The sequence below is a fragment of the Eublepharis macularius genome, chromosome 2 (assembly GCF_028583425.1).
Source record: "Eublepharis macularius isolate TG4126 chromosome 2, MPM_Emac_v1.0, whole genome shotgun sequence".
In the NCBI taxonomy this organism is placed as follows: Eukaryota; Metazoa; Chordata; class Lepidosauria; order Squamata; family Eublepharidae; genus Eublepharis; species Eublepharis macularius.
In genome coordinates this window covers 73,072,187-73,097,113 of record NC_072791.1, presented here as the reverse complement: position 1 = coordinate 73,097,113, position 24,927 = coordinate 73,072,187, and the positions used below count along the sequence as shown (strand labels likewise).

General features: G+C 44.0%; 1 protein-coding gene across 1 annotated transcript in view; it reads left to right on the top strand.

The window, feature by feature from the left end:
* Nucleotides 1-24,559, top strand: part of SMOC1 (SPARC related modular calcium binding 1) — a 153,004-nt gene extending 128,445 nt beyond the window's left edge. The window contains exons 11-12 of the mRNA XM_054969947.1: nt 15,532-15,779; nt 24,159-24,559. Of these exons, the coding sequence (XP_054825922.1) occupies nt 15,532-15,779; nt 24,159-24,559 (649 nt within the window). The remainder of the gene's footprint in view (nt 1-15,531; nt 15,780-24,158) is intronic.
* The last annotated feature ends 368 nt before the right edge of the window (nt 24,560-24,927 follow it).

Here is a 24,927-nt window from a genome sequence, read left to right as displayed (position 1 = left end):
TCAATTGTCCAAAGATGTTCACTTGGCATGCAGTAAGCTTCTGAAACCTCTGACAGATAATTTATACCCACAATAACTTGCTTTACTGAAGAGTTTTATGCTGAGATTGTTGTATCCAACTTTTAAAAAAAAGATTATTGTATGGCTGATATTTTCAAAGATAATAGAGCTATTTAGCATATGCATAGCACTTTAGAGGGCTCAAAGCAATTCACATTCATTATCTGAGACAAGCAGGCTGTGCTGGATTAATTCACTTAAACAGTTTAACTCAAGAAGGCTAACAATTAATAAAGAAAAAAATTCAGAACAAACCAAACATGTCAGCAGAATCTAAAAATGCAGATTCAGTCCTCTCATTATAAAACTGATGTATCTAATCAAAGAAAACTTTAAAATGTGCACTAAAAGGCCAAAAAACTGGAGATCCTTAATTGGATCTCTCCTCCCATCATACTTTTTGAAATAACAGTTGCTCAGAGGAAGCTGAAACCACAGAATGTGGTGAAAGATGTGTTGTTCCTTCCCCTGTGCCTTTGCCTCTGGTGGTGTTATTTATCCTTGTATGGAAAACATCCATATAAGGGATGTGCACCAATTTAAAAAGTTGACCTTTTTTTGCATTTGGATTTCTGGCCTAAATACTGGCCAGAATACCACAAATATTTTTGGGTTTTCCCAAATATTTCCAAAATCTTTCAGGATCTGGTATCTGGTTTCAGTATCTGGTATTCCTGAGAATCTTAGATTTTTCAGATATATATTTAGACCAGAAATATTCAAATTCACATCCTTAAACATTTTTTATTCCTTTGCATTTTTAATTCTCTGAGCACACAGAGGTTTTCTCCAAGTCAGACAAAAGAGAATCAACTAACCTTGGTCCCTTTCTAGAAGGTATATAGGACTAAACTATAAAGCAACCTTGGGCAGGTTCTGTGAAGAAGCAAGGTAAAATAATTCTAAATAAATAAATAAATGATATTGTTAGATTTGCCTATTTAAATGTAGGTCTGCCCTAATCATAATGTGAGTGGTTAGTCTAATTTTAAACAGATGAGAGATGCTGAGTTTTCTCCGTTCTGCAACTCTTCTTTGTTGCTTTCCTCCTAGTTGGGTTCCTTCCAGTATTGGAGCCTGGCTCATAGAAAAGTGATGTTGAAGGCAACTGTAGGCACAGGTAGATTGGTCATTATGAGCACCAGGACATCTCAGAAGGGCTAGCCCTGCTCAAGGTCTTTGTGGAGTGAGGAAGTTTGCACCTGCCCTATCCAAGTCCATGCAGCCCGGAAGAGGCAGTGTCTGGCCTATCTGAGCTCTAAATGGCCAGCATTGAAGTGGCACCCAGCCAGTTTGGTATAGTGGTAAAGGGTGGCAGGAGAACTGGGTCTGATTCCCCACTCCTCCAAATGAAGCCAGTTGTGGGTCACTCAGAGCTCTCAGAATCACAGAGTTGGAAGGGGCCATACAGACCATCTAGTCCAACCCCCTGCCCAATGCAAGATGATCCTAAAGCATCCTTGACAAATATTCATCCATCCTCTTCTTGAAAACTGCCAGTGAAGGGGAGCTCACCGCCTCCCTAGGCAGCTGATTCCACCTTTGAACTACTCTGCCGTGAAAAAGTTTATCCTGATATCCAGCCGGTACCTTTCTGCATGTAATTTAAGCCCGTTGCTTCAAGTCCTATCCTCTGCTGCCAACTGGAACAGCTCCGTGCCCTCCTCCAAATGACAGCCTTTCAAATTTTTAAAGAGAGCAATCATGTCCCCCCTCAATCTCCTTTTCTCCAAACTAAACATTCCCAAGGCCCTCAGCCTTTCCTCGTAGGGCTCAGTCTCCAGACCCCTGATCATCCTCGTCACTCTCCTCTGCACCCTCTCGATTTTGTCCACATCCTTTTTGAAGTGAGGCCTCCAGAACTGCACACAATACTCCAGGTGTGGCCTGACCAAGGCAGTATAGAGAGGGGCTATGACCTCCTGCGATTTCAGTGCTATGGCCCCTTTGATACAACCCAAGATTGAATCAGCCTTTTTTGCCACCGCATCACACTGACTGCTCATATTTAGTTTACAGTCTACTCTTACCCCAAGATCCCTTTCACATATACTACTGCCCAGAAGTGTATCCCTCATCCAGTATTTGTGGTTCCCATTTTTGTGGCCCAGATGTAATACTGTGCACTTATCAATGTTGAATTGCATCCTGTTCACAATCACCCACTTCTCCAGAGTATTCAAGTCTTGTTGAATTTTAACTCTGTCTTCTTGGGTGTTTGTCACTCCTCCTAATTTGGTATCATCAGCAAATTTACTGAGTAGCCCATTTACCTCTTCATCCAGATCATTAATAAAAATATTGAAAAGTACCGGGCCTAAAACTGAGCCCTGCAGCACCCCACCGGACACCTCCCACCAATCTGATGAAACGCCACTGACCACCACTCTTTGGGTGCGGTCCTCTAACCAGTTCCCTATCCATTGAACTGTCCTATAGTCCAGTCTGCAGTCTTCCAGTTTACCCATTAGAATGTCATGGGGAACCTTATCAAAAGCTTTACTGAAATCCAGGTAAATCATGTCAACAGAGTTCCCACGATCCAGTAAGCTCGTCACTTGATCAAAGAAGGACACCAGGTTGGTCTGAAAAGATCTGTTGTGGACAAAACCATGTTGACTTCCCGAGATCACTAAGTGGTCTTTCAGATGCTTACAGATCGATCCCTTTAAAATCTGCTCTACTATCTTCCAGGTGTGTTGCATTAACAATATACAATCCAACTAATACACAAAATAGAAATATATTTGTAGTATGCAATTATACACCAGTGAATCACCATTCATATACAATATACACTCATAATCATTTTCACATAGTCCTCAATCTGTTTTACAAGAAAACCAAATCACAGGTGTTAGAGCTCAGTCCATGTATGATAAATATTCGTTGGAATGCAATTCTTCACTCTCCGTATTAACGAGCCCATAAAACCCGAGGATGTTTCTGTTAGAAATAACAATGTCTGGTGTACTGCAGCAGCAAGAAGTAAGAAGAGCCTACCACGCAGGGGGCAGCAAGGATCACTTAGTTAGGACAGTGAGAGTAGCACCTCTCTTGTTTCCTGGGGGTCATTTCCTTGTCTTGTCTCCTATTGGGCTAAACAGGGCAATATCCTGCTTCTTCTCTCTCCTGCTCCACACTTCTTCTCTGTCTCTGCAAGATGTAGTCAGATAGCTAGGATCTATGTCTCCCCCTTTCCTTCAAGTATGTAACTTCCTCAAATAAAGCTTTTGCCTCTCTGACCAGCTCGGCGTTTAATTCCGCAGCGTAGTTTAACACTCGCTCTAACAGGGTAATGGGCCACAGAGGCAATTAATGCAAGCTGAAGTTAAGAGAGAGCAATAAAAGTTCTGCCGTAGCCGCAGGCTAAAGCACAGAGGGCAGACAATAGAGGAAAGATGGCTGACTCCTACAGTGCACAGCAGGGGTTCCAGATCGACCGACTAGGCGACAACAACTATGATCTTTGGGCAGAAAGAATAAAAGCCCATCTTATTCAACTGGACGTCTGGTCTGCAATAACAGATGAAAAACCGACTGGAGATCCTCAGAAGGAAGCCAAATGGGTCAAGCACGACAATAAGGCAAGATCTATTATCATTAATGCTTTAAGTGATAAACAATTGATAAGAGTTATTCATGAGCCCACTTCTAGACAAATGTGGACGTCTCTTCTAGAAATAAACCGTCAAGAATCAATTAAAACTAAAATTTTGCTAATGAGGCAATTGCATCGGATTGAGATGAAGCCTCAGGAAAAACTGAAAGATCATATTGCAAATTTCATGGAATTAACACAGAAATTAAGATCCCTTGGAAAGGAGATCCAGGATGAGGATCTAGCTATAATTTTGCTGTCTAGTCTTCCTCAATCTTATACAAACATTGTACATGTTTTGGAAATGAGAGAAAATTTAAGCTTAAACTATGTACTTGCAAGACTGCAAGAGGAAAGTTTTAGCAAACTGGATCATATAAGTGAGCCAAGAGAGCTAGCTTTAAGAGTCAGTTCAAGAAGTGATTTCTCCTGCAGCGTCTGCAGAAAGAAAGGACATTTAAAGGAAGACTGTTGGTTTCGTGATTCACAGAGAGTAATCAAGCCGCCACGAGGGACGGGAACAAAGGGCTTTAGGAATGCTAATGCAGCCATTAAGTCACCTAATGCCGATGGTCAAAGGAAAAGCAGATCTGATAAGAATTGTTTAAATGTTGGTAAAAATGATCAAAGCATATGCAAATGGGCAATTGACAGTGCGTGTACTAACCATCTATGCAATCAAGAGAAGTTTTTTAATGAGATGAAAGAAAGCCACGACAAATTGTATACAGCAAATGGAGAGGCTTTAACGGCTCGGGGACAAGGGACCGTATCTGCATGTTGTGCACTACCCAGTGGCCAAACTAGAGAAGTGCAGATCACTGATTGTCTATACGTACCTGAACTTAAATCCAATTTAATATCGGTTTCTGCAATGGCCAAAAGAGGAATTGAGACTGTATTCAAAGGAGAGAAATGTTTTATTAGCAATGATGGTGAATTAATTGCACAAGGCACATTAGAAGATGGCCTGTATATGCTGGATTGCTCTGAAGGCGCAGTGAATTTAATTGAAAAGTGCACTCACAAGAATTGTACTAGTCTTATCCATAGAAGGCTTGGACATGCTAATATGGATTATATATATCAGCTTGAAAGGCAGAATCTGACTAATGATTTGCAAATGAGAAAATGTCCTGATGCAGAGAAATGTGTTTGCTGTATTCAAGCCAAAGGCACAAGACCTTCTTTCACCAAACAGAGTGAGAAGCAGACGACAAGACCACTGGAGCTGATTCACAGTGATGTCTGTGGACCCATGGGAACAAAAACACCCAGTGGAAGTAAGTACTTTCTGACTTTTACTGATGATTTTTCAAGATTTACTGTGATTTACCTGCTCAAGGAAAAGAGCCAAGTACTGGAAAAATTCAAGATGTACCTAGCAATGGTGCAGAACAGATTCCAGAGAAAACCAATGGCTATCCGCACAGACAATGGAGGCGAGTACGTGGGGAAGGAGATGACAAGCTTCCTAGCAGCTGAAGGAATAGAGCATCACCTGACCGTGCCATACACCCCCGAACTCAACGGGATAGCAGAGAGGAAAAATCGTTCTCTCACAGAGATGTGCAGGAGCATGCTGCAAGAAGCACAGCTACCTCAAAAATATTGGGGAGAAGCTATCAACACTGCTGCCTATCTGCAGAACATGCTACCTACAAAGGGTGCAAGCAGCACACCATTTGAACTGTGGTACAACCGCAAGCCCAATGTAAGGCATCTGAGAGTGTTTGGATCAAAGGCCTACACTTATGTTCCGAAGAAAAAGAGGTCTAAGATGGATCCCAGAACAGAAGAAGGCATATTTGTTGGATATGCACTGGGATGCAAGGGATATCGAATCCTCAACCCAGAGACAGACACGGTGAAGATCCGCCATGTGGTGCACATTGATGAAGAAGAGAAGGCAAGCAAGCCTGACACCAGAGAGTCTACACCAAAGGAAGCTGATGCAGCACAGCAGCCAGAAATTGTGCAACTCTGGGACCTGACTGAGACGCAAGAGACACCTGCAGAGCCCACAGAAAGAGAAGGGGAAGCAGAGCCAAGTGTCAGACGCTCAGACAGAGCAAACAAAGGAGTTCCACCACTGAAATTCTCTTACCTGGCAAAAACAGAAGCTGTACCAGAACCTTCTAGCTGGGAAGACATAGAAGGAATGCCAGCAAGAGAAGCAGAGAAATGGAGAAAAGCTGCAAAAGAAGAAATTGATTCTCTGATCCAGAACAAGACATGGATTCTCACAGAACTACCACCTGGAAAAAGGACAGTAGGATGCAAATGGATTTTCAAAACCAAACTTGATGCAGATGGAGAAGTACAAAAGTACAAAGCAAGACTAGTTGCAAAGGGATATTCCCAGAAGTATGGAGAAGACTATGATGAAACCTTCGCACCAGTAGTGAAACACACTTCAGTAAGAACACTACTAAGCATAGCAGCCGCAAGGAAGATGCATGTGGAGCATCTGGATGTGAAAACTGCGTTTCTCCATGGAGAGCTGGAAGAAGACGTGTATATGACACAGCCTCCTGGATTTGAACAGTCCAAAGACAGAGGACTTGTATGCAAACTACAGAAGAGCATTTATGGACTAAAACAGGCTGCAAGAGCCTGGAACCAGAAACTGAACCAAATGCTCATCAAAGAAGGATTCAAGCAAGGCGGGGCAGAACGCTGCCTGTACTCAAGAAAGAAAGACAACAAATGGACTTTTATTCTGATTTTTGTAGATGATATTCTTCTTTGTTATGAGGATCAACAAGATTGTGATGAAATAATTCAGCACCTGAACCAAGAGGTTGAAGTAAAGCGTCTTGGAAATGTCAGCTTTTACCTTGGAGTTCAAATAGAGCGAGAGGAAGATGGAAGCTATCTTCTCAATCAAAAGCAAAAGATCATGGATTTCCTAGACTACATGGACATGAAAGATGGAAAACCAACATGTACTCCAATGGAAACAGATTTCCTGAAACAAAGTGGAAACAATGAACCTCTGAGAAACATTAAAGTGTACAGAGAAGCAATTGGAAAACTGCTCTACATAAGTACAGTGACCAGACCTGACATAGCAGCAGCAGTTGGAATACTGTGCAGGAAAAATGCATCACCAAGTGTGAATAACTGGCAAGCAGTCAAAAGACTGGCAAGATACCTGAGAGGTACTGCACAACTGAAGCTCAAGCTACCAGCAAGCGACAATCCCAGACTAGTGGGATTCATGGATGCTGACTGAGCAGAAGACATCACAGACAGAAAGTCTACCAGTGGACGAGTATTCTTTTATGGTGGAGGAGCAATCAGTTGGACAAGCAGAAAGCAAGACCTAGTAGCGGCATCAACTACAGAAGCTGAATACATATCAGCAGCAGAAGCATGCCAAGAACTCAAGTGGATTCTACAACTATTAGAAGACTTTGGGATAAATGAACCCAAACCTATACAACTCCTTGAAGATAATCAATCTTGCATAAAGCTTGCAAATACAGAAAGAATTGGATCAAGAACCAAGCACATTGACATAAAGAATCACATTGTGAGAAATATGCAAGAAGAAGGGCTTGTTGAGCTACAGTACTGCCCTACAGAAGAAATGACAGCAGACATCCTCACCAAGCCACTTGCCAAAGAGAAATTTCAAAGTCTACGAGAAAGACTGAACTTTGTGGACTTTGTACACTAGACATTGAGAAGGGGTGTTAGAAATAACAATGTCTGGTGTACTGCAGCAGCAAGAAGTAAGAAGAGCCTACCACGCAGGGGGCAGCAAGGATCACTTAGTTAGGACAGTGAGAGTAGCACCTCTCTTGTTTCCTGGGGGTCATTTCCTTGTCTTGTCTCCTATTGGGCTAAACAGGGCAATATCCTGCTTCTTCTCTCTCCTGCTCCACACTTCTTCTCTGTCTCTGCAAGATGTAGTCAGATAGCTAGGATCTATCTCTCCCCCTTTCCTTCAAGTATGTAACTTCCTCAAATAAAGCTTTTGCCTCTCTGACCAGCTCGGCGTTTAATTCCGCAGCGTAGTTTAACACTCGCTCTAACAGTTTCCAAGCTTTATGGCTACAAGCACAAGTCGAATGCTTGGGATACTCCCACTATTCCGGGGTTCTCCCTCTGTTGGCAACCAAATGGCTGCAGGCGGCTGGAGTCACTCCCCAATTGTCGGAGTGCTCCCGAAGTTGGCAACGAGCCCGCCAGTAATCAGTTCTGCTTGTTTTGCCCCAGCTTCTTCACAGCCAACAAATGCCACTTTACCATTAAGTTATCTCTGCAAAAACACAGGTGTAAAGGCTCTGTTACATGTATACAGCTCTAATTATAAAAACAATTTGATTATACATCAACAGGTGCTCATACTTACAAACAATACAGATCAACATGAGACCAATGTACTCTGTTTGCGTTATTCAGTGTTGATTCAAACAGAGGTGCTGGCAATAATAATTGGGGTTGATTTATACTGAGTATTCAGTTCGAATATAGGGATCTCATCCTGATGATTACTTACATCCAAAGGGCTGTAATCCTTACAGGAAGGCTGCATAGTCAATTTCATTATTTAGACCCCTGGGTGTTAAGCAATCCATGCGGTATATCCACCGCGCCTCCGCTTTTAGCAAGTAGTTTGTGTTCTTACCTAGATTTCTGTGGAGAGACTCCAGTACTGAGAACCTCAATTCATGTTCGTTCCTGTGGTGCACAAGAAAATGTTCCACCAAAGGAGCTGTCATCTGTCTAGTGCGGATCCTTGAAAGGTGTTCCTGGATCCTAGTCCTAATAGCCCGTGTCGTGCTTCCAACATAATATAAGGGACAGGGACATTGGATTATATATACCACATTCACCGATGCACTTCTCTGGTCTCATGACACACTGCTGTGATAGAATCCAGGAAGGATCTGTTTCCGTTTATGGGTGTCTTTGCGTGCTTCTCTGACAAGTATTGGACTTGTTGGTTCGTTAAGTATGAGGGTGATGAACAAGCCCCTACTCAGATTCAGTTTTTGTCATAGCCTTCCCATCCATGGGAACCTCCTGACCTACCAATAACATCTAATGGTTGGAACTCATGTTTAAGGGCATAATTAATGCTTGATCATCTTGGGTGACATGCTTGCACCACCTTCATTGGTTATAAGAAATTTATCACCCATTACTGTACTCTCCCTTCCCTCGATTCAAGTCAATTCAAGTCAATTCATGGACTCAAGTCAATTCTTTATTCTACTTTATGTGACACAGCAATTATTGAATGGTTTTTGTGAATAAGTACTTATGAACAAGTTTGATGAATTTTTAACTACTGTGGGCTCTTTGACAAAGATTATATGAAACGGGTCACATGAGGATCTAGATAACCCGTTGGAGGACCAGACCTTGTTTTTGGATTCCACACAGCTATTATGAAATAATATACAACAAGAATTAACTTTATTCTACTGGATATTCTCACTCACTAATTGGACTCTTGTTATCCAGGACCTGTGAAATAGAATATGCTGAGTTGTTACTATGCACCTGCACTTTAATAATTATATGTGCAATGAATTCATGCAGCAATTTGTAGCACCAGCACTTTATTATTCTGAGGTATCTGTATTTTAGCAATTGTTTTAATGGTTTTCCATATGTGAAGTGTAGAATTAATTGTATTAATAGTTGTTTTATTGTATATGTGTTTTACTGTGTAATGTGGTTTATGTAGTTGTATGATTAAATACACCATTGCGGTTGTTAGTAAGGCACGTACGTGGTTATTTCTGCTATATGTATTTTGAAATACCACTTGTTACTCTTTTTCTGTTGCTATTGGATACTCTACCAGTCTGTTCAAGGAGGGCAGCATCCATTTCCTCTCCCGGGTCAGGCGGTCTGTAGCAGACTCCAACAACAATACCCTTTGTCCTTCCTCCCCTTATTTCCCCCCATATACTTTCCACCGAGCTGTCAACCACATTCTCCAGAACTTGCTGACAATCAAGCCCTCTCCTCACATACAATGCCACTCCGCCTCCTATTCTACCCTTCCGGTTTTTCTTGAACAACTTGTACCCATCCACTACCACATTCCAGTCATGGGAATCATCCCACCAAGTCTCAGTAATTCCTACTATATCGTAGCTCTCTGTTTTCAAGAGAAGCTCAAGCTCTTCCTTCTTATTACCCATACTTTGGACATTGGTATATAGGCACTTGTAGCCTTGTACCTTTGTCTGATCTGTACTACTCAGGTGGGCCCCCGCTGTTATCACTTCTTCATTGAAATCCCCATGTTGATTGACCCCTTCCCCTTGCGGCATCAGTTTAAAGCTCTCCTGATGAAGCTCTCCAGGTTCTTTCCAAATATTTTCTTCCCTGTCCTTGAAAGGTGAAGCCCATCATGTGCTAGAAGGCCTTCTCTAAGAAAACTTATTCCCGTGGTCCCCAAACCCAAAGTGCTCCTGCCAGCACCACCACCTCAGCCAACAATTCACCTCGAGTATGGTCTGCTCCCTTTGCATTCCTCTTCCTTTGACAGGAAGGATAGAAGAGAATACCACCTCTGCTCCCACTGTCTTCAGCTGCCTTCCAAGAGCTTCATAGTCCTCTTTAATTCTTGCGATGGTATTTGCGGTCGTGTCCTTAGTTCCCATGTAAACCAGCACAAATGGGTACTAATCAGTCAGTTTGATCAGTTTCGGCTGTCGGTCTATAATATCCTGAATTCTGGCTCCCGGCAAGCAACACATCTCTCGGAGTAGGGGATCTGGCCTGGATACATGACATTCCATACCCCTGAGCAGAGAGTCCCCAATGACCACCACCTTCTGTTTTCTTCCACTTCCATGTGGTCCCATGCCCTCTTCACTTACTCCTCCAGGTTTTTATGGTTCTCCTTCCACTCTCGTCTCCATCACCATCTCAAGCACCTCAAAACGATTCTTGAGCTCCAGTGGACCAGAGCGTCACCTTAGTCCACATCTTCCAGTTTGTACTGCAGAACTGAGAGGAGGCTCAGAAGGGAGATTGACTCTTCCTTCTTTTCTTGGACTTATTTCTTCATGCTTGTGTAGAGCCCCCAGGCTCTTCTCAACAAAATCCTCCCCTTCCTTGATTTCCTGAAGGGTGATCCTCTCCTCCAGGCTCTGAATCTTCTACTCCAAAAGCCTGACCAGCTTCACTTCTGACAAGTAAAGTCCATTTTCTCTTCCAGGAGAAAACAAACATGGCAAACTCCAACCCGTTGACTGGAAAGGTGCCTTCTGTTGACATCATTACCTTCCAAGTATATTCCAAGAGTGCTCTTCTAGCTGCAGGTCCCTTTCCTTCACCTTCTCAGAGGCTAGATGGCTTTGATATGCCTCTGGTGAGGAGGAGCCTAATTCAATCAAGGCTCATTCAGTAGAGGGTGGGGCCAGCAGTTAAACCCCAGGCAAAACAGACGCTCTCCAATGAGTAACAATCCCCCTCTGCAATCAGCTCCAACTCAGGCAAAAAACCCTCAAACAGAAACACTTACTCCAACTGGCACCACTTTACAGCAGGTGCTACACACTCACACAGCCTCAAACACGGTCCTCCCACACAGTAACCTCAGCAAATTCCCCCAGCAGTTAAGGAAGGCAACAGAAAAAGACTCACCACTCTAGCAGCAACCTTTCCTGCTTTTTCTCAGAGCCCAGATGGTTGACAGAACTCTCTCAGAGCTCTGTCAGCCTCACCTACCTCACAAGGTGTCTGTTGTGGGGAGACGAAGGGAAGGTGATCGTAAGCCACACTAAGACTCTTTTGGGTAGTGAAGGGCGGGGTATAAAACCAACTCTTCTTCTTCTTGTCTGAGCTTTCTGCAGAGTGGGGTAGGCAATGCCTGGCTCACCTGAGCTCTGTGCAGAGTTGGGGAGGATGCTCCTGCCTCACCTGAGCATCCCTCAGCCTAGGGGAGGAGGCGCTGGCATGTTCAGTAGGCTTTTTTCCTTCACCCTTTGGGGGGCAGGGCAGGCAAACTGCCTCACCATCCCTTCTTTGGGGGGTAGGGTCAGGGTGTGGCTCTTCTCCAGGGACATTTTTCTTACCATGTCCACCCTTGACTGCAATGAGTTGTCACAGGTACCCTTCCTCTTGCTATCACAGGTGCAAAAATGCCCTGTACACATGCCCCTTTGGTTCTTAAAGATGGACCCCCTCAGCTCCTGCATTTTACTCAATTAAGGCAGACTTGCATTTAAAGAGCTGGGGCTGGTTTTGTCAGACTAGTTGAAATTTAGCAGTCATGAGTCCAGTCATGTTGGTGATACATCAGTTCTGTCCTATCTGTCTGGTACATTTTTTATCCTACCCCTCCTTCAAGGAGCTCAGGGCAGCATACATATTTCTTCCCTCCTCTATTTGACACATCATTCTAAGAGATGGGTGAGGCTGAAAGTGTGCGTGACTGGCCCAAAGTCACCATATGAGCTTCTATGGCAGTGTGGGGATGGCCTTTATAGCATCTTCTAAGCTATTCCAAAATTAGACCAGCATTTATCTAAGGCCATCACAATGTTTAGCAGATGGAACCCAGAATTCATAGCTCCCAGATCAGCATTGTTAATAGCCCAAGGCTTAGGTCTATGCAGATATTAAGCTACTGAAGCAAAAGGGAGGTAACAACCTGGCTTCTGCCAAGTTCTTACAGAAATGATGACTTAAGGTAAACAATGACATTAGGAAGGGAGAGCAGGCAGAGATGATGCTGTCCCTCATGTGGATTAATTACTAATTGCCTTCTTTCCTGTGATTTATTTCTCAGTTCTGATGTGGTCAAGAGAATAAGGCTCCGGAGACTTCCAGTGCTTTTTAAAAAACATATTGTGTGCTTTTTTGGTATGCGGTGGTTTTCCTTATGCTCTTTCTTGCTCAGAATGAATTTACTGCAGTTTTTCTGCAAGAGTTGCAGTCTTGAGGGTCTTTCATGTGGCTGGTGTGAGAGATGGTGTCATGTAGGTAAATAGTAACCTAGAAAGTGGCTGACTCGGTGTTCTCTTTCTCTCTTCCTTTTCCTGATGCATTTGGCTGCAATTGAGGCAGATGTGTGAAAGATTTTTTTAAAATAAAGCGCTGACTTGTATCAATACTGGAACTAAAAGTTGCTAAAACAAATTCATCCTCAATCAGCTGTACCAGAAACTGGCCTATGAAAATAAATTCTACAATAAATGTATTTCCAGTAAGTCTCATATTGTTGTTATGTATGCCAGCATCCATGCCATTGTTGTGTTCCTATGCCATATACCATTATTGTGTTACCTTGCACGCCATTGTTGCATTTTATACTGAGAATGATATAAGCAGCCATGCCATCATTGTGTTGTACATATTGCCATAATGCCTAAGTTCCATACTGTACTTTATGCATTTCATATAATTCACCTGAAGGTATTTAGATTGCTAGTACTAATTTCTAGAGGAGCAAATGGCCTCTTGCTTATCTCTAAGAAATATGAGCTTTTACTTTTGAGCAGCCTTGGGCTGAAGCTGCAGCTGTGTGTTGAAATGTATCTTTTCACAGAAGAGAATGATTTCACTCTGTACTCTGTCTAGACTAAACTGCTTGGTTCCCATGTAACTTTTTAGGTTTTCGCACCTGAATGCAAAGGGGCGGGAGAACGTCCCTCTATTATCAGTAGTCCTATTGTTTAACTAATTACTTCTTCCAACTTCTCCCTGTGAGTGAGTACCTTAACTGAATAGATCTCTAAATAAAGTTTCTTCAACAAATGCACCTGTTTGTTTGCTGTGAGGGACTTGGGGATCTCACTGCCAGGGACTGACACCCTAGGACTGACAATTGTTTATTAGCATGAATTCTTTAATGTTTTTCTAAGTAACATTGCCATCATCTGTATCTTGTATATTTGAACCTTGTGTTTAGAGACATTGTGTATTTTCCACTTATTCTTTGGAATAATAGGTATTCCCAACCTTGAAAAATTCAGAGGTACTTAGCTATTTGAAAGATGTTATACGCGGTTAAATTTTAAATAGGACTGGACCTCTTTTCAAGTGTTACACTCTGGCTTCTCTCCCATGTACCAATACAGTATGATACACACTATCATCCTAGTCTGAAAAGGCAATGCATGCATTTTTGTAGCTTCAGTCTGTGTGAAGACATAACACCAAAATTCCACTTTGTAGATAGTGCATGCTAAATCTGCAAATATGCACATTGGCTTTTTCAGACAAAATCATGATTACATGTTCCAAGATGATCGTGCATTGCATGTTATCCTGCTACATGGGATAGGAGTGCCAGAAACATAGCACCAGAAAAGGGCTTTAGACTGCTCAGGCATTTCAGGCTTGCAATTCATGGGTCTGTAGTGGCACAGCTCAAACATTTGGGACTTAATATGTTTTTGCTAGTTTATTATTTATAAAAAAATTGACATTGACCTTCTTAAGCAGTATTCAAGGTAGTATTACAAATTACAAGTTACTGTCTCTGCACTTTGTCCATTTTGTAATTGGAAAAAGGGGGAGGGGCACATCAAGGCAAAATGAAGAAAAAAAGGCAAATGAAGCAAAATCTATATCGGTGAGACAAGTAGACCTCTTAAAGTAAGACTCTCTGAACGCAAAAGTAACATTTCACAGAAAAGAATTGGTGCTTCTCTGGTAGAACATTTTTAGAACAGCAACACAAGCAGATTTTTTATTTTGAGTTATATTTAAATGTAATAGGATGATTAAGTTCTGTTGAGAAAGGAGGCTGAGTAAATTTTGAAACTGAAAACTATTCTAATGGGTTAAATTAGAACATTTTTGGCAACGCTCATTTAAATATGAGCCAAGGCAAGTCCAGGCAGCCCACTCTGCTATAGTGCATACATGGGAATGATACTAAAAGGAATTTGGAAGGCCAGTAAAATTTTCTAATATTTTTTCATACACAATTTAAACAAATTATCTTTTTTGTGGTTGGGAAACATGGAGTGTATGTTATTGTTAGTTTAGTTATATATTAAGTACTTTTTATGAATTGTACTCTGTACATGCTCTGCGAAATTGTGAAAGTTTTATTAACTTTTTAACTTTTAAGATGTATTCTTCATGACTATATACTTTGTATTTTTTGATAGATCCCCCTGAAGAAGTTGTTGTGAAACAAGTTGGGGTTATATAATTATTTAAGACTCTTCCCTTTGCACCATTTGCCTTTCCCCCTTCATTTCGTAATTGCTCATGACTCATGCTTTGCATGTACAGAGTTTATCTATCCCATGTTTAGGGGTGTTGCATTAGCAAACATGCATAAGGGGTTTGTTCAGTCCATACCTAATCCCAGATCATATCTCAGTGAGTCAATCCTTACTGGTTTTCAAATGAGCAAGTAGAATCCCATGAGACATCTGGCTGATGGAGCATAAAGGCATTTATCTGGACATTATCCTACTTAGGCTGCACTTTGCTTGGAAACTTTTAAAAATAAAGTCATATGACAGTACACATTTCCACCTATACAGCAGTGTTCACTAAGACACCTCTTCTTTAACCTTTCTCTGCACTTCAAAATCCTCCAGGGCTCAAGATCCCCCCTCCCACCCTAACAAACCTTTTATGTACCTCATCATATTTACTGGTATCGCCCAATGTAGGCTCACCTAGCTACTTAGGTGTGCATCTGGTGGTATTTAAGGGCAGACTTACACATTATAAACAAGTGCTTCCAGCTGACTGTGGAAGAGATGGCCTGAAGCTGTTCAAAGTGATTCCAAAAGAATAAAGAACTGTTCCTCAAACCAGGCATCTGATTTTGCTGGCTTTAAAGAATCCTTCAAGTATGTGTCAAGTGTTTGGCCCGCTGTGTAGTGTTCTGGATTCCAATAACTCATGTGTTGTGTTTCAAGGTTTTCAGAGCCTGATCCCAGCCATACATTGGAGGAGCGCGTGGTGCATTGGTACTTTAGTCAACTGGACGACAACAGCAGCAGCGACATTAGCAAGAGGGAGATGAAGCCATTTAAGCGCTATGTGAAGAAGAAAGCCAAACCTAAAAAATGTGCCCGACGCTTCATAGACTACTGTGACCTCAACAAGGACAAGTCTATTTCACTACAAGAATTGAAGGGTTGCTTGGGTGTTGGTAAAGAAGGAGGTGAGTCACATTTTCATTGACCAAACTAAAATGGTAATTCAGCCTTATTCTGAATTAAACCATTGGTCCATCTAGCTCAGTGCTTGCTTTGGCTCTGAAAGATTTCAGTCAAGAACTGTATTTTCATACAGCTCCTGCCTGAGACCTTTCAACTGAAAGGCACCAGGGACTAAACCTGGATCCTTCTGCATGCAAGGTACTGCCACTGAGCCATGGCCATGACAACACAGCTTAAATTAACTGCATTGGAAGCCATTTATTTTGTTTTTTCTGAGACTTCCCTGTTCCTGATCAAATTTTGCATTTTCTGTTTCTGTATGTAAAATATGTGTTAGAGACAGAAAACACAATTTCAGTGAGCTGAACATGGTTTGAGGGAAGCATTGCTACTACACATGGTATACTCACATGCTGCTTTTGTCCCATTATTGCTGAGGATGAAAAAAATCAAAAACCTTCAAACCCATTTAGCAGAAGCAAGAATAGCATTGAGTATCCACACCATGAGCAGTGATATTGTTCAAATTACCTTCAAAAGATGTCTGCTCCAACTTTAATCCAAATGTCCATTTAGTGCAGAAATGGATGTTCCACTTTCTGTCTTGCATTAAGAACATTCAGAGTGGGTACATGGAAGACTTGGGCCGAGTTCACACTTAGAGCTCCTTTGAGCCCATATGAAAACGAGTATCAGATTTCTGACGTGTGAAACACTGGCAGTGTTTCCATGTTTCTGAATCAATTGCTGTCCATGCATGAAAGTTGATTCACAATTGCATTGAAACCTTCCTGCACTTTAAGAACATAAGATGAGCCCTGATGAATCAGACCTGCGGTCTATCTAGTCCAGCATCCTGTTTCACACAGCAGCCAACATTAGGGAGTAGAGACTGAGGCCTTCCCCTGATGTTCCTTCCTAGCACAGTATTCAGAGGTTTACAGCCTCTGTATATGCGAGCAGTATATTGATCCTGCATTAGCGTAATCAGTACCCACCTCTTCCTGTGTAATCAAGGTATGTCTTACTTATTTTTATTTTACTTATTTTACTCCATTTATATCCCACCTTTCTCCCCAATGGGGGACCAAAGCTGCTTACATCATTCTTCTTTCCTCCATTTCAGCCTCATAATAACCCTCTGAGGTAGATTACACTGAAAGTATGTAACTGACCCAAGGTCACCCTGCAAACTTCCATGGCAGAGCAGGAATTGAACCTAGGTTGCCCAGATCCTAGACCATCGCTCTAGATACTACACCACGCTGGTTCTGATTGTGGCAGTAGCTTGTATTTTTCCTGTCAATCTCTGACTTCCTATAAACTCATTCACACAGATCTCTTCTAAGGCTTCACATACAGTTAGCCTCTTTCTCTGACTCAATATTTCTCTTACAGAAATGCTTAAAACTCCTCAGGCAGCACACAGCTCGCCTCTCTTTCTCTCTCATTCACAGAAATATTAAACCTGCTCAGGCAGCACACAGCTGGCCTCTCTTTCCCTGACTGAGTGTCCTTTCACAAACATGCTCAGTTCAGGTTCCACACAGGTTATATTTCTCTCATAAATACTTCAATATACTCAGGCAGCACACAGCTAGCCTGCCTTCTTCTGACTGAAACTCTTCTCTCTGCCCTGTCAGTCTCAAACTGCATTCACTCCGCCCACACTCTCAATCATCAACCAATCATATCGCTTACTCATCCCTCTCTTTCACCCCCACTCTTCACCTATCTCACACCAAGCATTTAAAGACACATGCACACATTTACTTGAAATCATTACATGGTCTTATACCTGATCCATAGTACATGGCCTGTTTCACAAACTGCAGACCCCGATCCTATAGTTAGGCACACCTAAACCTCTTGATTTCTGTGGGCTTAAGCATGCCTCGCTTTGCGTATGACTGGCCTATTAAAATGTTATCCAAGTTACTTCACAGTCACTGAGGGTTAGCAACCAGTTTTCAGCGTTCAGCCAAGTTTCTAATTTGTCATTCCTAGAATAATATACAATCAGGAACAATCTCCCTGAACTTTATTGCCTTCCTGCTGAGATGCACGTTCAAAATACTTTTTAACAGCCAGGTCTGTTGGCTCTCAGGAGGAAGCTTAGTTTATGGTGGGGGAGGGATCTAAGAGAAGAATAAACTAGTTGTATCCTTTAGGAAGGACGAAGAAATAAGACACACAAACAGATATTCCTGATGTGCTTTTCTGTAAATGTAAAATTGCCAAGGAAAACATGTTGAATTCTACCTTTCTACAGGTTTTTTTTGCAGTTTTAAGGGAAACACAGTGATGCTGCAGGTCAAAATGATTTGCTAAATAAGAGGCTGTCTTGGCCCTCAGAGGTCGCAGAGTTATTGGCCCCAGTTTTGATGCTATAGAGAAGCAGGGTTCCCCCTACTTCTGTGTACCTCTTGGGTTTTCCCTCATTTTTCTCAAACCTGCTTTATTGTGAAGTTTGGGGAAAGATCTGGTTTAGCTGCTATATGAGGGGGAGAATTTTGGATTTTCCTAGTCCCATGTGTTGGGAAAAAGGGTTAAAACAGCTTTAAATCAGAGGTGCAATGGATCTTGAATCAATAGAGAGTCAGCACATGAGTTTAGCTTTTAAAAATCATTTACTTCTAAAGGAAAAGGGTCACAGGTTGCCTACAAAATAACAAACACCTAGAGCTACATTTTCTTACTACTTGTTACGAACAAAGAGCTGGGATAACTGAATGGAGAATCTTCTTCTTCCTCTATCTTCTTGACCCTAGAAAGAAAGTCACCTGACCTGTTGACCAATAACAGTTTACAAACACTCTCAAATTTCCCAGGCTTGCAGATTATTGGTTCTGTGCCAGGTTCCCTTTCCAGGTCAATCTAAACAATAGCATGGTAGGTAAACACATTAACCCCATAATGACTGGATGTCAGATCTTGCAACACATATATTCCAACACCATGTACACAGGAGCCATTTTCCCAGTGTCTTTCTCCGCAGGGGCCATTTCCCACCACTAGTGGTGCTTTTGTTTTGTTTTTTTCAACAGCAATTGAATGCAATGTTATTGTTATAAAGTTATCAGTTTCTCTGAATTTCTAGCAATCGGTTTTTTAAAAGTAAGTCTCTAGCTCCTTTTGTTGCAAAGATATGTCTTTCTCCTTATCTCTCTGCAACACAAGGGACTACAGCGTTTCTTTTTCAAAATGAATGCTAGGAATTCGATGAACCCAATACATTGCTTGTCATAACAATATTCAGATGCAGATTTTAAAAACCTGGAAAGGCTGTGATGGTGCGTGGAGAGGTCCTTCCAGGGGACTGGACCACAGAAACTTCAGGAAACTCCATTGCCACTACGCTGAAATTGGCAGCCCTTATCAGCAGTGGGGAAACCACACAAGCCTGTGCCTCATGTGGGAATCACTAAGACCATTCCCGTTTGAGTCAACTGCTCTGAATTCAATTTTTGGGGAAGTGTTTTCCCCCCCTGCTTCCCCACAGCATTGTGGTGCATTTGTGCACCTGTGATGTTTGCCCTGGCTTTTCTCTGATATTTCTCAAACCTACTTTGTTTTAAAGTTTTTGGGGAAATCGTAGTAAAGCCTAGATAGCTGCTGTCTTCTCAGCAGCCATTTCCACCCCCATCACTGGGGGGGGGGGGTCTTTTATTTTTTTTTTAAAAAATGCACTAAAGTATCATTACATAGATACTCTATTGTAACAATAGGTGTAGCAGTTTCTCTGAATTCTCAGGTTTCCTTTTTTTAAAGTAAGACTTGACCCCCCCCCCTTCTCTTGCAGAGATATAAAGAAAAAGGTGTATTTTCAAAAGGGAAAGGGTAGAGATTTACTTTTTAAAAAATGAAATCTGGGAATTCAGAGAACCTGGTAAAATGGTATATAGCTACAATGGTATATTTATATAACAATATTCCTTTCTTTATTCGCTCTTTTGACCAGAGGGCTCAAGCTCATAGGCTTATGACAAACATCCACGATTTAAAACAACATACAGTGATACATAACACGAGATAAAACAGAATACAAACACTGCAAGATAATCATCATAAACCATCATCTTGTTGGGATATAAGACCATAGATAATATATAATTACATAAAATATTTACTAAGGTTACAATATGTAAAATTTATAAAATGAATGTAGTAAAATATATATAACACCAGAATAGGGAAAAGTATAAATATAGACTTCTTCTATTCAGAACCTCAAATTAAATTTAGTTTAGTCCAAATCTAATAACCCTATGTTCACTCTCATGAATAACCCCTTAGTTCTTTTCTAACTAATACAAATAACATTTCAATGCCATTTAAGGGAGATTACTATTAGATATTTTGCCACATAGCTTGTTAGCTGTGGATCAGAATCAGACAGCAAAAGGGCTATTACCCATGACTCTAAGGGAAGTTTATGTTTACGCAATACAGAAATAATCCAAAGGGACCTGTTCTAGTGCCAGTTTTTAAAATTGCAAAGTAGCTTGTGGCCCAGGGGAGGGGGGGGGGGTTCACTTCTGTGGGCTTGGGGTAGGGAAACTGCAGGAAAAACTGCCACGTGGAAGCTCTGTTGCTTCTGCACTTTATCAACAGCCACACCAGCAACAGGGAAACCACAAAATCCAACCTCTATGTGGAAGCCACCTAATTCAGAGGGGAAAATATTGGAGTAAAAATGAGGTCTGGCAGATATAAAAAAATTAATCATCATTTTATGCATAAAAATAGATAAATTTTCTAGGTTTTCATAAATCACAAATGGGCATGATGTAGCTTTTTCATTTGTCTCACTTGGATATAGATTTGTACTGCAGCTATTAGTATTATATCAATGTAACAGTCATAGTTTAACACCTTAAATCTCAGGGATTATAGTTTGGTAAAAAACTGACCATTTTCTTTTAGGGATCCAGAAGCTGAGAGTTTTCTTTTAGAGATCCCTAACACTCTCGTTGAACTGCAGGTTATAGGACTGTGATATAGATTAGGTGTCAATTTCAATTCATCCCACCTTGGCGCCTGGCTGCTCCACCGTGGTGCCGCCCCCACTTGCTCCCAGAAGGGCTTCCCTCAGCCTCAGAGGTAGGGCAGGGGAGGTGGTTGCTGCACCACTCTCCTCCTCCTGCCCTGGGCTGTCCGTGCCTCTCCTTCCTTCCTGGCCACATCAACTGTCCTCATCCCCAGCTTCATTGGGATGAGCCCCTTTTATCCTCCGCCTCTTGTGCTCTCCTTCCCTCTCCCACCAACCTTGTGTCCTTACTAGTCCCCCAACCTCCCATTGGCCTGATGAGCCCTGCTGCCCAGTGACCATCCTGGCCTTCCTTTCCTTCACCGTTTGGGTCCTCCTCATGGCTCGGCTGCTGGGCATGGTCCTCAGGCATCCCCCCCATGTCCAGGTGCTGGCCAGGACATGCTCATCCAGCCCTCGAGGTGATCAGGCTCTCCCCGGTGGCACCTGTCACTGCACTGCTGGTGCCTAAGATCATGGCATCTTCTGGGCGTCTTCGGGCTCCTCCCATCATTAAGCCGACTTTGGCATCGCTGGGCCCGCTGCTGCCGCAGGAGGACCACCTGCACTCCTCCAGCTGCACCAATGTCTTCCATCTTCCTGGCATCTTCTTCAGCCTTGTTGCCACGGCCCGCAGCATCTTGCCCAGCTCTGGGCTCAGCCGTGGCGGCAGCCCCACTGTTAAACAGGTGGGGGTAGCCAAGCCCTGGGGGGGGTGGCAGTTGGGCCAAGTCCAGCACTGGCTGCAGCGTCAGACACACACCCCTTCCTGGGGCGGAGGTCGTTCCCTGGGATGGGGAGCCCTTGTAGATCATGGACATGTAGTCTGCATTCACATGGGTATGGCCCGGGTGGTGTTGGACGGTAAAACTAAAGGAAAATGTGTGGGTTATACTCTTTCATCTGTGACATCCACAGCAGTGGGGCATGTGACCAGGGTGAAATGAGTATTGGCTAAATAAAATTGGAGAGCCCCTACGGCCCACTTTATGGCTAAGGCCTCTTTTCCCACAATCGCATATTTGGTTTCGGCCAGCTGTAGCTCTTGGCTAATAAATAGCATGGGATGCTCCTGCTCGTGGACAAACTGTGAGAGAACCTCCCCCAGGCCCACATCGGAAGTGTCTGTATGCACCATGAATGGCTGGCTGAAGTCGAGGTTGTGTAACACTGGTGTGTGGGACAGGGTGGACAAAAGGACCTCAATTGCCTGTCGCCTGATAGGGGTCCACTGGATGTTGTTGGGCTGATCTTTCTGCAAGCAATCAGAGAGTGGACTGGCCTGACTTGCAAAGTGAGGTATGAACTTCCCATAATATCCTACCAGACCTAGGAACCGGTGTAGCTGCCTCTTGGTATGTGGCAGGGAACTTTGCTCCAAGGTTGTGACCTTTTCAGGCACCGGTCAGAGCTGGCCTCTCTCCATGATGTAGCCCAGGCATGTCAGCTCCCAGAAGCCCACCTGGCTCTTCAGGCAGTTTGCCCACAAGATGGCAGCTTCCAGGGCCCTGAGAACCACCTCAAGGTGCTGAAGGTGGGACTGCCAGTCGGGGCTGAAAATAATAATATTGTCTATATAGGCTCTGGCGAAGGCAGAAGTGGAATAAACCATGTGGCATGGTGAAGGCGGTCTTGTCTCGGTCAGCAGGGTTCATGGGCACCTGCCAACAGCCCTTTGTCAGGCCCAGGGTGGAGAGGTACTGAGCGGTCCCAAGTTGATCGATGAGGACGTCCGCCCTGGGCATCGGTTAGGTGTCAAATTTGGCTAGTTCATTTACCTGTCAATAGTCCGCACAAAACCTCACACTTCCATCCGGCTTGGGCACCAGCACAATGGGGCTGCACCACTCGCTGTTGGAGGGTTTGATGACCCCTAGTTGGAGCATGTCCTCCACTTCTTTATCCACTGCTTCCCATCTCTTCCATGGCAGGGGTTGCCAGGGGATCCGGGTCACTTTGCCTGGCAGGGTGTCAATGGTGTGTGTCACAAGGGGGGGAGCAGCCTGGTGTCCAAGAGAAGACCCTGGGGTTCCACTGGAAGAGGGCCTGGGCCTGGTGTTCGTCTGTGAGTCCTCCATCTAGAATGAAGTCTTCCAGGTCTCTGGGTTCAAGTCCCCAGGGGAGATCCCCCTCCAGGAGATCTAGCAAATCTTCTGCTAGATGACACGGCAGGGCCTCTCATTTTTGCCAGGCCTTAATGTCATTCACATGCAACCACTTCCACTGCCGCCATTGGGGCTTGCACTGGACTTCATATGACAAGGCCCCCAGGACCATTTTAATGGTGTAAGGCCCTTGCCAGGGATCCCCGTGGCCTGTGGCCATGACCCGTCAGCTCACCAAGACCCAGTCTCCTGCTTTTAAAGTGCAGGCCTTGGTGCCCTGGTCATACCTTTTCTTTGGGGTTTGTTGGGCCATTTTCAGATGGTGGTGGGCCTAAGCTTGGGCTGTCTTGAGCTGTGCCCGGAGGTCCTTCATGTGTTCGGGCACTGGGTGTGGGTCTTTGCTGTCCTGGGGGTCCCACCCTTCCTCCAACAGGCTTAGGATGCCACGGGGTTGCCTACCGTAGAGCAGCTCAAAAGGTGCATAACCCATGGAAGCCTGGGGGGGTCTCACAGACCACGAACAGGATGATGTCTAAGAAGAGGTCCCATTGGTGAGGTTTCTCATGGGCAGCCTTCCACAGCACGGCTTTCAGGGTCTGGTTGAAGTGTTCAACCAGCCCATCTGTTTGAGCGTGGTACACGCTCGTAAATATTTGGTGGATTTTGAGAGTCTTGCAGAGCTGGCGGGTCAAGGTTGCCATGAAGAGCTTCCCACAGTTTGTCAACAGCTCCCTTGGCAACCCGACCTGTGAGAAGAAGCGCAACAAGGCCCTGGCCACCCTTGGAACCTGCATGTCCCTCAGTGGAATGGCCTCAGAGTACCTTGTGGCATAGTCCATTAAGACCAGGATGTAACTAAACCCTCTGGGGGTCTTGGGGAAGGGCCTATGAAATCCATGGCTACCCGTTTGAAGGGCATCCCAATCACAGGCAGGAGGGCCCTGGCAGGAGCTTTATGGTGGCCCACTAGCACATGGGGCAGGTCTGGTAGAAACGCCGGATGTCCTTGCCCATAGCTGGCCAGAAAAGTGGGCCGCCACCCAGGCTTTGGTGTTCTTGGCCCCTTGATGGCCAGCCCAGGTGTGATCAGGGGCCGTCGCCAGGATCGCAGGCCGACAAGTAAGAGGGACTATTAGCTGATGGATGGCCTGGTGCTAGGCAATACCAGACCCTCCCTAGATGGATGATCCTTGGCAGCCACTGGCCCACCAGGCATTGATCACCATCCCCTCATTCACTGCCACAAGGTTGCGCAGGGGTTGAAGAGACTCATCAGTCTCTCGGTCAGCTGCAAATTGCAAGTCGGTTTTCCACTGTGCATGGAGCTGGGAGCCGGCACATCTTCTTTCGTCTTCCTCGTCCAGCTCTTCCTCCCCTGCCAGAGCTAACTCAGCTCACTTCGGTGAAGGTATGGGTAGAATCTGGATGGCTGGTTGGAAAAAGGGTGCATCCTGTCGTTTGCTCCTGGTATGTCATTGGCACCTGGACCACAGGACACTCCTCCCTATGCTGGTTGAAACATGCTATGACCATCTTCCGGATCACGAGTAGCGAGGGGGGTAACCGGCAGGACTGCATCATTGAAACAGAGCTGCCACTGTCGATCAGCACTGTGAAGCACCTTCCTGCCACCTGTACAGTAACTTAACTAGCAAGGGGGGAGGCCGAGGCTGGGCGGTGGCTGCTTGCAGGGTTGTGTCCCACCCCAGGTCACATTCCATTAAGGGACACTCATTCTTCCATGCTCCCTTTTTCTACACGTAAAGCAGGGCCCTGGCTCGGCTTCATGACTGGATTGGGGTTCTCTCCCTGTGGACTTCAAGGGCAAGGGGACCCACAGTTATCTCTCAGTGTTGGTCAGCAGGGGTCTCCCATGGGCAGTGGGTAGGCCTGTGGTAGTGGGGGTCCCCTGGCAAGATTGCATATCCCGGGTCTTTGGGCTTGGGTGGCTTGCCTCCTGGGGGGCGGGTCATGAGCCTATGCCACTATATAGTTTTCTCATAAGGTAGCAGCTTC